The 17,194-nt window shown below is 34.0% G+C and overlaps 1 protein-coding gene across 12 annotated transcripts in view; it reads right to left on the reverse strand.

Annotated features, from left to right (window-relative positions):
* The window catches only part of DRAM2 (DNA damage regulated autophagy modulator 2), a 43,736-nt gene that overhangs the window by 21,973 nt on the left and 4,569 nt on the right, over positions 1-17,194 (reverse strand). For 2 of the 12 annotated variants that reach the window (XM_039841159.1, XM_039841161.1), the window contains 7 exons: positions 16,782-16,923; positions 13,378-13,445; positions 11,939-12,078; positions 7,184-7,361; positions 6,586-6,668; positions 5,516-5,608; positions 2,306-4,981 (listed from right to left, as the gene is read on the reverse strand). In XM_039841159.1, the coding sequence (XP_039697093.1) occupies positions 4,874-4,981; positions 5,516-5,608; positions 6,586-6,668; positions 7,184-7,361; positions 11,939-12,078; positions 13,378-13,445; positions 16,782-16,912 (801 nt within the window). In that variant the 5' untranslated portion in view covers positions 16,913-16,923 and the 3' untranslated portion in view covers positions 2,306-4,873. Of the gene's footprint in view, positions 1-2,305; positions 4,982-5,023; positions 5,215-5,515; positions 5,609-6,585; positions 6,669-7,183; positions 7,362-11,938; positions 12,079-13,377; positions 13,446-16,781; positions 16,927-17,194 lie in introns of those variants that run through there. The other 10 variants (XM_039841158.1, XM_039841160.1, XM_039841166.1 and 7 more) reach the window with 7 other exon arrangements.

Below are 17,194 nucleotides of genomic sequence, written 5' to 3' on the forward strand. Positions count from 1 at the left end.
CATTACTGAACTTCTGTTGTGACCTTTTTAAATTCACTTATTGCCCAAAACTAGTTTAAAATTTTTCATAGGATTTTTGTAAATACGCACTTTCCATTTTTTCTTACTGTTTCCTGTTGCCTTAATGTACTGACTAGGAATTCTATTGCAATGCTGAATAGTAGGCAAGGATATCTGCCTTATTTCCAATCCTAAGTGGAAAGGATTTAATATTAAACCATTAAGTATGAGATCAGCTGTTAGATCTTTACAAATACGTTTTATCCAGCGGTGGAATTCTCTTCTGTTTCTGGTTTGCTGGGAATTTTTATCATGAGTGTTCAATTTTGTCAACTTTTTCGTTTCTGATTTTTCTCCTTTATGTTAAAGTGAATTATATTGCTGGGATAAACTACACTTGGTCATGCTATATCATTTATTTTCATTGCTAAGCTTTATTTCCTACTGTTAAGTATTTTTGCATCTGTATTCATGAGAGACATGAACCTTTTTCCTTTCTTATATTTGTCAGGTTTTGTTACTGGGGTTATGCTGGCCTCACAAAAACAAATTGATAAGTTCTTTTTTCTATTTCTTGAGAGTTTGTGTAGAATATTTGATAGAATTCATCTGTGAAATAATCAGGGCTTAGAGTTTTCTTTTTGGAAAGATCTGTGATTACAAATTCAAAACTTTAATAAATATGAAGCTCTTTTTAGATCTTTTCTTCTTATATCAGTTTTGAGAAGTTATGTTTCAAAGGACATTTATCTATTTCATCTGAATTGTTGAATTTTTGACATAAAGTTGTCCATGACGTTAATATCTTTAATTAAACTGCATAGCTTGAAACAACAGATAGTTATTCTCTCATTTCTGGAGAACAGAAATCCAAAATCAAGGCTCCCTCTATAGGCTGTGGGAGAGAATTCTTCCTTGTCTCTTTCTAGTTTCTGGTTGCTGGCAATCTTTGACTTGAGGCTACATTACTCCAGTCTCTGCCTCTGTCTTCACTTGGCCTTCTATTTCCGTATCTCTATGTTGCCTTCTTCTAAGGACACCAGTTGCTGGATTTAGGGCTTATCCTGATCTAGTGAGATTTCATAACTAATTAGATATGCAAATAACCTATTTACAAACAAGGTCACATTCTGGAGTTCTGGATGGCCATGACTTTTTGGGGAAATACTATTCAATTCCATAAATTAGTCTTGCTAGGTGTTTTATCAATTTTGAACATTTCCGAAAACTCACTTTTGATTTTGTTGATTTTTCTCTGTTAGTTTCCATCAGTTTTGAAAAAGTTCTCAGTCAATATCTCTTCAAACATTTCTTCTGCACCATTCTCTTTATCTTCTCTTTCTGAAACTCATTACAACATATATAAGGCCACTTGCTTTTCCTTCAAAACATACGTACTCTATTCTTTTGTTTCACTTTTTTCTTTTCGCTTTTATTTTTCATACTTTCAAATGTCCTGTTTAATGATCTTTTCTTCTATGTGTAGTCATATCATATTCAATTCTAAAATTTTCTCTTTTTTCAACATTTATGTGTCTCCGCTGAAAGTTTCATTCTTTTCATGCCTGTTTTTCACACTTTTTACTAGCTCCTTCAGCATTTTTATCACAGTTATCTAACTTGATGATTGCAATATCTGAGAAATCTCTGAGTTTGCTTCTATTGACTGTTTGCTCTCTGGATCAAAGTTTTCTGCTACCTTGCATGTCTTATAACTTCTTACTGCATGCTGGATATTTTGTACAAAAGAAGAGTAGGTATGGAAATAATTTACCTACAGAAAAATACATGCCTGTTCCTTTGTCAGACTCCTAGAGTAGAAGGCTGAGTTAATCAGATCTGTAGCTGAGGTGATGTTGCTACTTTGGTTTGATTCACTTTACCACTTTCTTCAAATATTATAAGTGAATAAAGTTTTCTTTTAGCAGGGATTAGGATTTGAGGATTGGTGTGATTTTAGTGAAATCTTTGTGCTTTTCAGTTGAGCTGCCGCTTCCCAGACAGGGGAGATTTCTCTCTGCACTACAATCCAACAGCATATTTTAGAATTTCTGAGGCATCCTCTTTGCGGTCTACACAGCCTTTCTAAGTGGGTGAACTCTCAGGTAGACTCTTTCAAATTACCATGCTTTTGGAGGAAAGAGTTGCTTACACTGTTAAGACTCAATGCCTCAGAAAGATCCTTCCTTTGTTCTAGGTCTGTGTTATATTTTTATCTTTTTATCTATATCTATTTTTATGTTAAAAAGAACATTATAAGACTAGCACTCCAACTGGTTAAAAGAGGCAAGATGTACACCATGGATTTACAAAGATACTAATAAGCCAATATTTACTGAACTTCACTTCACAGTGAGTCTGTACAGGACACTGCAGAAGATATAAGAAATGCTGTCTTTCTGTTTCATAAATCCATCAAACATTTACAAATTATGACATTATCCTAGAAGTATACAATACAATCTCAATAACTGCGATGGATAAAAACAAAGTTCCTAAATTATATTAGACCTCTAGTTTGATTTTCTAAAATCTGGTTAATAGTGGACTACTGCAGGCTCCTTCTACCATGTGATTCTGCCATCTCTTAAAATCTTGTTTTTATCCAATCAATATCTAATTAGTGTAAGGAGAAAAAATTGGGAAAGAACATTTCTGTTTTTCAAAACCTTAATATGAAAATAAATATACATTTCATTTCTATTTTACTGGCTAAAATTCAATCTCATGCCCACACTTATTTGAAAGGGAGACTGGGAAATATAGTCTTACTGTGTACCCAGGACAAAAATGAAATAGATTTTCACTATCAGTTCATAGTATCTACTAATTTATCTATGAAAAACCTCTTATTCTTAAAGATAAACATTCAACACAAAAATGTTAATTAAATTAAAGAGGAATGCCTTATATTTTCATCCAATCAACTGTATCTGACAGTGGAGGCAAAGCATATTTTAGGAATACAGTTGTCTGCCATTACTTCAGAATTAAGGTGAGGGACAGATACACATTTAAAATTTCTATTTCTTTGAACTTATTAATATTTTCAGCCTATGTTATTTCGAAGGGTAAAAGTTAAATAATGGAATTAAAATACTATCCAAGTAATATTTTTGTCTTAAAATAATTTCTTTATTGTGTTAGTCTAGATCCTTAAACTTAATATCCTAGTATTGACATGAAAGTGCATCTTCTTCCCTGTGCCACCTCCCCCCCACACACATAATTTATAATTTTATGAACTCTGATTCTATCATTTTCCCCTCACCACACTGTGGTCCTTCATAACTTGAATTAGTTTCCTTGAGATATGGCAATCAGGACTGGATGCTATTTTCCAGGTGTGGTTGCACCATGTTTTTCAGAGGCATAAAATTTTTTTAAAGTTTATACATACTTTTTTTTCTAGTGATGCCAGGTTTCAATCAATCAATGTTTAATGAAATGTCTCCCAAGTTCACTGCTGCTTGATATAAAAGTAAACAGAATTTTATTCCATTTTCTGTCTTACTAGTCTAGGAGTCTTCAGAAATATTATTTACAATCCTGTTCTAGCAACTTATTCATAATTAAGCTCTCTGGTTCTATCATATAACCATTTCCCATTAAACTGCTCCCTCTTTCACTTTATATTTGTTCTCATTACCTTTTCTTCTGGCTGTAGAACTATTTCTTAAAAAGATAAACCTTGTTAAATTTCTTCGAGAATTTTTTTGCAAGCCAGTTTGTCAGTGGGCACCTTCCAGGTGAGCGTTTTCTTTTTTTATCTGGGGTCTGCAAACCATTCTTTTTCGGTACAAGAAGGAATCCAAGTAGAAGCTGTCCAATCACTTGCACGACCAGTGGAAGAGAGAAATTGTTTGGGTGGATGTACATATCACAATTATTCTGTACCTAGTTTTTTTGGATTGCTAATTTTGTCCTTTAGAATTTGGGTTCTACAAAGAACACACCCCATTAAAAAGGCTCAATATTTGCTCAAGGCTAGTTTTATAAAAGTATACTTTGCTATAAAGAAAAATCTAAAAAGCTCTTGACTGCAGTTTAGGGTGACTTTTATATTAATCATATTCGCTGTTATTCACAAACTTCTTAGCCTTGTATATGAACACTTTGTTCATAACCTTTGTTTTATGTAAAATATAATCGGAGTAAATTTAACTATAGCTTCTTCTCTCATTTGTGATTAAAATCTCATACCAGAGACTAAGCTTCATGAAATTATTGCAAGCATGTGTGACAGACCAGTTAGTCAGCATAACACCTGGCCTTGTGGCAGGAATCAAATTAATACCTATGCACATTTTTGTGCAAAACTTAAGCGATGACAGGGCTCACATCGATTCAGGCCTGCTTCTCTTTATAGGTGGATTCCGGAAGAAAAACAATTTATAAAGACTGTAAGAAACGTATTAATATGGGAAAACTATTATTACTTCAAAACCGAATTTGAAGAAGCTGCTGAACAATGCTGATTATTCGGTGTCCTGGAAAATATCTCTCATGAAAGTGCTTAAACAAATGTTTTACAATGATTTCTAAAACACAAACATTGAGTTTTGCAGACTGCTTGGTGTACTTCTGGTGGTTCTCTTAAAGTAGAAAAAAAATCTACAGTGTCATAGTCCTTTGGTTTTATTTTCTGGGATAAAAAGAAGTATAGGCATAATGGTTTTGCATGGTCCTCTTGAAGATATCCTTTAAAATAACTTATCAAATGGCTTAATTCATGTCTACTGATTATCGGTATCCATCAATGTCACTGTCAGCCTTGATTAACTGGTTAAAAATTTCGGAGAATAAGTAACTTTTATGAATATTTTCCCAATCCCTGAGACAAATAATCATCACAGAAATATTTATCCTTTCATCATAAATCTCTGGTAAGTAGCCGTGTTCGTTCATTGTTAATAGGGCAAGGAGAAGTGTCATAGAGGGTTAATCCGTGTAAATTGGTTTCCACCCGTAAAGAAATTTTCTGGAACAGAAAAAAAAATTATATATAGAAGTTTGCTCCTTAGAGACAGATTACATCTTCAATTCTTCAGTATGTTCTGAGGAACATATTTTGGGATTAGGAATATAAATCAATTCTATTGAGTAGCAAGAGTGAGACAGTTTCTGTTGTACTGCCAAAGGTATCCTCTGTGTACCCACAGATCTGGGAAACCAAGCTTCTCCACTCAGCAGTTCCTTGTTTTTCTTTCATTTCTATGAAAAATCAGTAAAACTAAATGTTGAGGATGGCCTATGTATGTGTAGGCAGACTTGATGAAAATTCTGTAAAAGAATTTTTGCATATCTGATTGTTTTACAACCCCATTCGAGGCTGAATCTTGCTAGCAATACACTACTTCTGCAAAAACAAAAACATTTAATCTGAGATTTTTCTCTTCTGTATCACTGTTTATGAAGTTAACTTTAGAAAAGGCTGGAGACTTGCCAATAGAAAGTTCTCATTTTCCACCTGAAGCAAGTTTGACCACACGTGTCTAATTCTATGTTTTCTTACCTGAAAATCACGGATATAAGTCAGGAAAAAGCCAAAGAAGGAAAATGACATAGACCATTCTGCTGCAGTAGTGATCATGTGAAGCACATAACCCTTGAGTGACAATGGAAAAAAAGAATAGTTCTGTGAAATTTCATTCAAATGATTTGTAACTGCTCTCAAATAAAAAGCCCATAACACTTATAAACTCATCTGCCTTCTGAAAATAAACCTTCGATTTACTGAACATATCTAGAGAATTCAGGGCAGCTACTAGGAAAGTCCTCCTAAAAAAAAAAAAAAAAGCTATGCGCTGGGTTTCATCAAAATCATCGGTCATTTCTGGCCGAACAACTGGAGATAGAACCACCTTTCCACCTGTATCAAGAAGTTGCTGCCTTTCCCAAAGCCGTAAGATTCATTAAATGCCACTAAAAAAAGTTTAAGTAAACAATGCACATGATGAACTTAGTGCTAATTTTAGAGCATTAAATAATATATTAATTATAATTTAGAGACTCTAGTAAATTATTTCATTCACTCATTCTAACAAACATGTCCTATCTAGGGCTGATTCTTTAAAGATACTTTAAATTAAAATTCCATTGAGTGTTTTGTGAAAACAAATGAATTCATTTAATTTTCTACTTAAGATATGTCCCTCCTCTTTTTTCCTTAGGATCAAATTGCCATTCAGATATGCACTACACTGAATCCAAATGTACAGTTCATAATAATAAACTTCCAGATAACAGGAAGACATTTTTTTTCAATTCAGATAAGAAGAATTCTAATAATAAAAGATCTCAGTTTAGTCTATTGTATACTTTATTCACATTGAGAGGAGTCAACTTCTGAGAAAACTCTGCCATCTCAATTCTCTTCATGTCTTAAAAATGGCCACAGACCACAGGTGACAGAATATGGATTGTTCGATACAAACTCTATCATATACAGAAAATAATCCTAATACATAACTGATTATTCTACCTAAAGAGTAGAATGTTAGTGATGAAATTAAAATTAATCAAAATTAACTAAAATTCTCATCTTTAATATAAAATTAGGTTTTATAGACTCTATGTTCTTACTTTGTCCTTGGGGTTCCAATGGAGTTTCTGTACTATATCAGTGCCAAAACTGCCACTGTACAAAAGTGATGAGCAAGTCAGCACTACAAAAAAAAAGTCAGTCAAGGAAGAAACTCGGAGACCTGTAAGTTTAATTGGATTCAAAAATCACTTTAAAGGTCCAAAAAGATTGCTCATACATTTGTTTCCAAAGCCCAAACCCATTTTCTTAAAGACTAACATGTTACATGGCAGAAGGAAAAATTTAAATGTGCCCAGAGGATTACTACAAAAGGATTCATACAGCCAATCCCTCTTCGTTCGGTAATTCAGCAGCCCTATCACAAGCTTCTGCTACATAATTGTTCCCAGGGAGGGCATTAACTCATCTTTCATATATTTGAAGTATGATTAGGCTAAATATTCTTTGTTCCTAGCTCAGGTACTGAGGTCCTCTGTAAAATTTGAATTTCATGTTTCAAATCCTTTAATTTAGGGTTACTAACCTGAGGATCTCACAGTCCACAAGAGGCCTGCTTATACTATTCCAACAGTGTTCACTTAAATCTTATTATTCAATTCCCTTCCAAGTGTAGCCACACTTTACAGCAAAGGATACTGCTAAATGCACTTACTCCACACCAGATAACCACCAGTAGTCTGATCCAGAAGACTTGTTTGCCATGAATTTTGGGCTGCATTTGGTAGGAAAGGATGGTCTGGACAAACATGTATAATGAGCCCATACCAAAGGTGAGCACAGCTCCACATACGTGTACAACAAAAAAGGTTGTTTTCTGAGAAGCAGAAAGAAGAAATAAGAAAATAAAAGAGACTCAAAACACATTGCCAACACACTATTTAAAAGCACAGCCTGTGATTTCAATAAGCTATGCTCTCTGTGGGAAAGCTCTGCAGATTCTACAAATTCCTTCCTGAAGTAATTTTCTCTCAGAGCACTCAGCACAAACCTGAGGGTTACAGCAGTACAAATCATTTCATAAGGAACTATTAAAAACATGATAGTAATTATTTATTTACTCATTAATATGTTTGTTTATTTGGGTGCTTCTTATATGTTCTAAGTACTCAGATATGTTAGTGAACAAAACGGACAAAAATCTGGCCCTCAGAATTTACATTCAAGTGAAGAAGTGTAAACAATAAATAATAAACTTTAGAAATAAGTAAATTCCATAGTATGTTAGATGGTGATAAGGGTTATAGAAAAAGAATACTTCAAGGTAAAGAGGATTAGGATGGCTGGGAACACTGGGGGAAGGGAATTTCAATTTAAACCTAATTTAAAACTAAATGCAGTTAAAAGGCTCAAGAAATGAAAACATCCCCCTTTGGCTCTAATTTGATTGGTTTTGATAAATTATACAACAAGGGATCATCATAAATTCTTATTTTTTTCTCCTTTACCTTATCAGTATCCATTTGCATTTCACTTTTTACTATACGTACCTGTTACTTTAAAAGTGACAACAGTGGCTGTCTAAAAATTCTACAATCGAAGGTTTTTGTGTGAACCACTCTATTTTTCTAAACTGATGTCTGTATTTCATCTGGTTGAGAAGGTATACAATGTGCACTCAGCACAGAGGGTCTGACTAACAAGAGATGTTAGGGCTTGGTTCTCTCAATTTACAATCAACTGTGCTAATTCACAAATATAGAGTCCAAATTACTTAGATGAAGGTGCAGGAAGTTTCTAGTATAAAGAAGAAAAAGGTAATAATTTATTTGCCAAAGGCACTGGTTTCCTTTTGGAGAGAAAAAGGGCTACTTTGATATAATTTGGGGTATTAAAACTGGCAATAAGTTATGAGCACCGGGCAGGTAAAAAAGTTCATTGTTTTTATCTTGTATAACAAGGGAGAAAAAACCATTCGGCATCCATGAAACATTAATATAAAATGGTATTATTTTCCTGGCTCATAATTATGTGAATTTATCTCTATATATGGATAAAGGCTGGAAATATAAGCAAGAAAGAAATTAATTACTTTAGGGCTAAGACCAGGAATATGAGTAAATTTTCCCCCTTAGAAGTATTCATGCATATATCGATGAAGTTAAATACAGATATAGCATGATCAATGCCAACTTGTACTGTGTGTTGATATACAGTTATATAAACACAATCCTGTGAACTAAAAAGCAAAAATAAAGAATGGAGAGCATTTACTACCATATTTTTCTAATTAAAATAGAGGTAAATAAAACTGGTTTCAATTGGCAGTATTTCTGCTTAATATATCCATTTTTGTCATTTTAGAGACTAGGGAAACAACAAAAGATCTTGAAATGGGCAAGAAATTATCCTTCGAATGGAATGCTAGAGCCTCTGGAACTGGTTCTATAGGAATGTAAGTTTTCTTTGGCTTTGATTAAGTTATTGTACAGAGAAAACTTCTGTTAATGATAGAAGTTAAGGATAGAGACAGAACTTTTAAAAAACTGATAGTAATGCAAATAATCCATATCCATAGAAATGAAACTGTGCTGTTGAGTGAATAATGATCAGTTTTGCTAGTTTTGCATTTATTTGTAAATTCATTTTAGCATTCCTTATCTGACCATAAACATGTTACTTTGACTTCTCTTTTGAACTGGTTTGTAATATGTAGCTATTTCTCTCATTAATAAATAAGTTAAATAAAATCCTGGACACATATAGGATTATCCTCTTTAAAAATATATTCTTTAAGACAAAAATTTATCCTTGACAAAGACAAACAAGAAATTATAGAGATATGTGTGGTCAGGAGCAAATGTTTTATATAGAATGTATAAATTACACGAGTGGTCTGTAATCTTTACCTAAAAGTAGTTAGTGAAATTTAGAAACTAATCTTCTGCTTACTTATCCTTATCCCTTCCAAAGTCTCCTTGAGGATAAATTTTCTAATAAGGGAGAATGCCATGTGACAGCACAGGCATAAATTATAGTTATGCTGCCAAAACCCAACCAATAGCAAGACTTACTAGCTACCATCAGAAGCTGGGAGAGAGGTATGAACAGATTCCCCGAAAGAACCATCTCTACCCACACTTTGATTTCAGACTTCTGGCCTCAAGAACTCTGAAAGAAAAAAATTCTGTTATTTTAAGTCACCCAGGCTGTGGTGTTTAGTTATGATAGCCCTAGGAAATTAACATAGATTTCTGAGATTTCTGCCTACGTATCACTTCTGTTTTCCTGAGGATAAATTTTCTAGAAAGAGAAAAAATTCCTCTTAGTAGACAGTGAGGACACTTACCATGTATTTGTTTTACTGAATATTATTACGTATACTTGTTTTCAAAGAAGTTTTGTATTTTTTAAGTCAGATTTTTTTCAAATACCATATTATAGGTATTTTGAAATGAGGTCTTTTTAAAATTATGAGGTCTTTTTAAATACAGACCTCAGTGATAGGAAGAGAATTTTTTATCCTCCCTGCCTAGTCCCTTTGGCCTCTCTCGAATTACTATTTAATCAGAGCATGTTTGTGCTAAATGCTGTAGGTGCTGAATATGCTGGTGAACAAATCATACAATGGTGAACAAAATTGCTGTGTTTATAATTAATGAACAAATATTTCAACTAACAATTTTAAAAACATAGCTATAAAATTAGACTATAATAGGTACTATAAAGGATTAGTTTCCAGAGATTAGAGAACTCAAAGAAAAAAAAACTTGAAATATATAGGAGCAAGTCTATCAACAGAAAAGACTTCCCTGAGGAAGTACAGTGTGCACTGAGATCTGAAAGAAGCCTAGGCTTGGGGTTGTAGAACATCCAAGAGAAGAAACAACATAAGAAATGGAGTTAAGCAAACCTGTCTTATTTAAGGGACAAAGAAAGGCCAGTATTAAGTATAGCTGAGACATTAGGAAGGGAAATGATGCAGAAGCAGGATGGAGAGGTAGACAGTGCCCAGATCAGAGAAGACCTCTGAGTTAATTAAGCAGTTGGGCAGTTGTTCAATTACTTCTTCTTTCTCTATTATATCTCTTTCCATGCAACTTTGGGCCTACAGAGCTTTCTCCAGGAAGACAGGGCAACAGAGGAAGATGTATATATATTTCCAAAAGATTACTTTGGCTGTAATATTAAATTAAAGGGACATAAGAGTGAATGCAGAGAAACTCGTAAGGAGGCTACGGCAGGAGTCCAGATGAGAGACGATGGAATCTAAACAGGTTGAGAAGGAGACTGGAGGGAGAGAAGTGCAGATGGAAATGGAGAGAAGCAAACACTTTCAAGAAACACTTATGCATGGCACCAACAAGTCCTTACTTTAAAACACAGAGCTAGCTTCTCTTCTAAGTCAGGCTCTGTAATCATAAACCCGCTTAATTAACTCAAAGGTCTTGTATGATCGAGCTGCTGTCCACCTCTCCAGCCTCATTCTGCATCTTCCCTCTTCTTTTCCAAAACACTGGATAGGTGGATGTAAGAAATAAACTTCCACTGTGTAAAGACACTGAAATTTTGGGCTTTGGTACAGCAGCAAGCACTACATTAATATCCCCTTGGATTATAGTTACAGAGATTACCAGTGTTAAGCATTCCTAAAAACTGAAAAGTAAGGAAGACTAATCAGAATGTTTATAGGAATAGAGAACTTTGAATAAGAAAGAGACAGAATATGCCTTTATATGTATATTCGGATGATGAATGCGTGTTTTTATGTCTGAATAATTATCAGGTGTTTTAACAGACTATCAAATGTCTAACTGTAAACTTGAAAGACTGCAGAGAGGTTAATCAAAAAGCACCACAGACCCAGGATGCAACCATTATCATCAGAGATTTACCGGAAAGAACATCAATAGAAAGGAATGTGGAGAGTTTGGAAATATTTGGTGAAGGCTGACTGCTACTTTAACATTAAGAATTCCCTGAGAAAAAGCCAAAGAGCTACAGATTCTCCCTTTACCTCCTCATATAAGAGCTGGGTGCCTATGAACACGGGCAATCAATGGGACCATTTGAACAAGACTATAAAACAAGGAAATGAGTGTAAATTGTCAAGCATGTATTGTTTTAAAGTTTAAATCTGTGTCACTTATAATTTATATCAATTCTCTCTGGTCTTGGAGTAATCTCCAACTAAGTAGTAATAAAGAGTCTAATAGAGTCCTATGGATCCTTAAAAAGTCAGAACAATTTATATCTGTTCAAAAGATTACTGAGAATGAAATTTTCTAATTGTGAATATCGCTATTTTTAAAAGGGTCAGCTGTCAAAGCAGTGTATTCTATTTTGTTAAGGCAAAGAAACAATAGGGCATATAACTGAATGTTTCAGGTTTCCTTTATAACATGTATATTTACGTACTTCAGGAAGATATCTATGCTGGGTTAAAACACAAACCTGGAAGTTTGCCACAAGAGAAAGTCCTAAACAACTCAGCAATCCAAGTACAAGGCCAGCCTTGTTTAATCTGATGATACAATTCCTTTCAGGATTCAGAGCATGAACTTGCTTATAACGAACATAAATGGTAGCAACGCCTGAGAAGAGATAATCCAAAAAACAAGTAATAAATAACCAAGGAATAAAGTTGCCAAAAAAGAGCTCACAAAGGTCGCTGCTATCCAAAAACATAGATTTTCCTTTTAAAGTTAATCAGAGAGAAGAAAAAAGCCAAACAAACAAAAAAGCTGTAGATTTTAAAGAAATTGTAAGGTTGCATCATGGAACTACTGCTATTTGTGGGTGACTGAACAAGTCATTGGCTCCCATAGGCCTCATATTTACAAATATTTAGGATAAAATTTAAGAGAAAAGTTTGCTGTTTTCTGAACATCAATCTTTCTGAAATCTCTAATAAGTGTTACATAAAACACAAAATATTATATCTAATTAGCATTAAAGTCTAAAGTAATTAGTTCTAGAATTTGGATAAAAAGGGCATAGGCAAAAAAACACCAAAAGATTACTTGCCTCAAAAAAAAAAATAAAAAAAAAAAAAAGGTTATGTCCCTCACTCTCATTCCATTTTATTTCAAATTACTACAACTTGGCTCAATCAGATACAGCAGTCAATTACACAGAAAAAAATAAAAACTTTACCATCCTTATTAGTCAACAAAGGCCAAACCAAACTTCCACTGTAAAAATATTGCCAAGGAACTCAGAAGTGTAGAGAACATAGCAGGGTTATGCTTTTGTAGAAATGTTTTTGGAAACCTTAGCCATAAGATGAACTTCTGTACAGAGAATCATTTACTTGACCTTATTTTTTGACTTCATATGGAAGAATGCAAATATTTAAAACAATCACAAGTGGTGAAAAAAATAATATTTTAAATAAACCATTAATAAAAATTTGGTTCAAAAATAAACAATTAATAGAAATACAAAATTCTATAGTAGAACTCTATTTCGTTGGTATTTGGAATATTGCTCAAAAATCGAAACATGATTCCAGTTACTCTCAAACTTCTAAACTATTTATTCTAAAGGAATTTAGCTGGGGTTAGTTATGGTCACTGTGTTTATAGCTCTTTGTCCTCTACTGGTTGCTAAGAAATCCATTTCAGGCCTCAAGAAATATTTGGTTGTACTTTACAACTTGTATTTGAATGTGCAAATAGTCCTGTTCATTTGTTTCAAGATTTACTTCCATAATTTAGCATTTCAAGAAATTGTCTTTTAAAAGGAACATATCTGTGACCAATAATTTAGTGATAACATTCCCTCAAGTACAGTAACTATAAAGTAAAACAAGTAACACAATAGTGTCTAAATTAAAAAAGGGCAATTTAGCTATTAATTTTGATCGTTAAAACTTCACTCTCATTACTTACATAAAACTGCGGCGAAATTTAACATTGCCCCAAACAAGCATTTTTCTGGAGCTACTGTACCAGTGTCACTGAAAGAAAAAAAAGAAGGTATGTGGATTTCTGACTCTAGATGTACACATACGTTTCTTCTACAGGATAAGAAATAACAGGGGTTACTTCAAATTCTTTATCTTTTTTTATAAATCTGTGAGTTCAACTCATAATTTTATAATGAAACATGACAATTTGAGCTCACGATATTTGTCTAGTTCACTCTTTTCTTACATCGCTTAAGATTCTCTCTTTTTTACATAATAGAAATCAATATAAATTGATTTTTTTTTTAAAGTTACACTTGGCATGTTGAAGATGTGTTATTGTCAGTAGATGTGTTTATCTGTCTCCCTTGAATATTCGCTAAACATCACAGGTCCTTTCACAAGTGTCTTTTGTCATCTGTTGTTGACTTTGCCTATAATGCAATTAACACTAAATCATTTCCTGGTTAATTAAAAAAATATTTATTGAGCACCTACCATGTGCCAGACAGCATTTTAGGGACAGAAATACACAGTAAGTAAATGAGACAAAGAACTTGCCCTCCTGGAACTCCCATTCAAGACCAATTTTGAGCCCCCTCCTCACTGTGGCTTTGGCCAATCCTCTAGCCGAATGTGACTCACACAACATTCTGTCCAGACGTCAACCAAAACCACTCACTGTGCCGTATGGCAATGCACCTGCTTCCATGCCTGCCTTTCAGGACACTGTGGAGGACAGACCCAGGTTGACAGCCCATCATTTACTAACTATGATACCTTGGGTACATTCTTTTATCTCCTTAAAACTGTTACCTATCTGCAAAACGGGGCTATTCATTCCTTCCCAGCCTCGTCGATCAACATGAGGAACTGAAACTGTGGTAATGCATGTCAAATGTCTAGCACAGCATCTGGCACACAGGGGACACCCATTAAGTGTTATGTTAGTTCCTTTCCCTTCCCTCAAACTATGGTAAAGGTTAAAAAGACAAAATCTTTGGCCTTGAATTGAAGTACTATAGGAAAGAGACAATAAGGATCTCGACTAAGCCAATGTAATGGGAATAAAACAGGAAGGTAAAGCCATATCTAGCAAGGAATCAGTAAGATTTGGGGAACATTTGGATTGGAGTTAGGAAAGGTAAAGTATCGGATATGAATTCTAAGGCCTGCTCCTTCCAACTTTAAAATATATCTTCAGATACAAAAGATTTTGTCACTCTTGATCATCTTCAGGAAGTAAGGATTATGGTTTTTTTGTTGCTGTTGTTCATTGTACCTTTCAAGTTTTGAAGAATAATATATATTATTTTTATAATCAGGAAAAAAACATAATTTTAACAATTATATTCCAAATGATGCTCCTGTTTTGGATTACCCCAAAAGTAAACAAAAGCATGCATTTCCAAGATGGCTGGCTAAGTGGGCTCCTTTCCTGGCTCTAGAACAGACTGACATGAACTGGCCTCCAAGTGAAAACAGCCATGCCCATCACTTCATCAGCACATCCCTTCATCACACTATGGTGATCACACATCATAAAACAAAAGTCTGATCATGTAACTTCAAAATATATGTGCTTATTATATTATTATTGCGTACATATTAAATATAAGTTTAAACATTTTGAGATTTAAAAAATATACATAGAAGTTCTAATAATTTCTTCTCATACTCCAGTGGTTAGTCTCATGCACCCTACCTGGGCATCCACTACTTGAACCAACTAAGCGAACACCTGAAGCCCACTTCAGTAGAATTGTCTTTGAAGTGAAATTTACTTTCAGTTAAACCTTCTAGTTAGGGTCTATGAACTGAAATAAACTTTGCAGACTACTTAGTTTAACTCAACTTTTCAGATGAAGGAAATGAGCCTAAGAAGTCGAAATAACTACTGTTGAGTTTAAATGTAATAGAATGTTGGGGAAAGATCTTTGGGTAATAATACTAAGTTCATTAACAGAAAAATAAAAAGGCAGAAGGGACAGAAAAGGAAGTGTCTAGGTGACTTTCTGTCAGAAAATCACATACAGTGCCATCAGAGAACTGAAACTGAAAAGAAACTCAAATAGCTTCTGAAATTATTTAAAGTTCTTCAGACAAGTTCTCGAAGGAGAAATAAAAACGTTGAAGGACTCTTGTGAATCTTATAGATGTATCTTCTCTTGAAGTTACTAAAGATTGAACTGGATCCTTATGCTACATGTTCCTCTAACAGAGTGGTAAACAGTGGTGATTATTTAACAAATTATTCTTAGAACTGAAACTTTAAATTTTAATGTATCTTTGGGTTTTGTGAATCTTCCCCAAGTGTACCCCATTTGTTGATATCCTTTCTGTCATACCAGTATGGAAACAACAAATGTAATGGGAATGCCCTGATCTCTTTTTGACATTAAAAAAATAACAAATTTAGCCTTTTGATTTATCATCCTTTAAATGTTTACCATTTTCTGTTAGAAAGGTTGTTTTTCAGAAAGTAAACGATTAAATAAATGAAACAAGAAAACAAGCCAAACTCTGGAAGGAAAGCCACTAAACCATTAATCATCTCTGGGGGTGCAGGGGTAGGAACTGGAAGGGGTAGCTGGAAGAGATGTCCATTTTCTATTTTTATAATCACTCTAGTATTATTTAAAATATTATAATAAGCACATATTACCTTCATAATTGGAAAAAAGGAGGGTGACATAGAACATGCAACTGAGTACCCATATTTACATCATTAGTAATTTTGAAATTTCAAAAATGTTACCAATAAATTTTGATACTTAGTGTGTCAGAAAGACATAGGCAACATGTCATAATGAGTAAGAAGAGCATAGCCTCTAGAATCAAATTTCCCAGTCAAATTGAAACTTAGTTCCATCACTTACTGATTCATGTGCCTCTGGACAAATAACCTCCCTAGACCTCATTTCCTCCCCTCTCTAACCGGGGTTAGTAGTTCCTGCCTCAAAGGGTGGCTGTAAGGATTCAATTATTTAAGATCTGAAGGATGCTTAGAACATTACCTTGTATACAATAAGTAGATCAATAAATATTTGTCATTACCATTATCTTTTAATATTAGTGTTTACAGCATTTTTTTATGGGGAGAAAAACTCCAATTCTATTTTCTGAGATAATTTCAAATATTAATTTGGAAGACAAGGCCCTAAGTGTCACAATTCACTAAGCAATTCCGCAACTGAATCTTAGCCCTGTCTCCATGTTTCTCTATCACATAAAAAGAGCCAAATACAACTTCTTGATCATGTTCCTTTTATCGTTGTAATGCCAAACATAAAATTTGAATTTTAAAACGTTAACATTAAATCTTGCCCTCAATGTTAAAATATGAATGAGAGAGAAACATTCTCCTATAAAATATATTTCACTGACCTGATATAAGGCAAAGCAGGGTCAACATGGTGGAGGGTTATGGCGGTAATGTATGAAAATATGAAAGCAGCGGCGGTCCAAATTACAAGTGCTGAAGGAAGGAAACTGAGGCCTTGCTGAAACCACCACATCTCAAATAGGTCTTCTGAAGAAGAAAAATACAAATTAGAAGAGATTTGCAAGTATTTCATCTATTCTACTTTAGCCACCAACTCTCCCAACCTTGGACTTATCACCCCAAGCTGCTCCCCTTCTGAAATCATACCCCACACCATCTCCCAACACCTGCCCTCCTTTGATTTCTCAGTAAATGAAACCAAGATTCACCCACTTGCCATATCCAGAAGCCTTTCTCTCCCATCTTTTTATACATAATGAAGTTCCAAGGACAATTTATTCTACCTCCTAATTCC

This window comes from Pteropus medius, unplaced genomic scaffold (genome assembly GCF_902729225.1).
Source record: "Pteropus medius unplaced genomic scaffold, Ma_sr-lr_union100, whole genome shotgun sequence".
NCBI classification, from domain to species: domain Eukaryota; kingdom Metazoa; phylum Chordata; class Mammalia; order Chiroptera; family Pteropodidae; genus Pteropus; species Pteropus medius.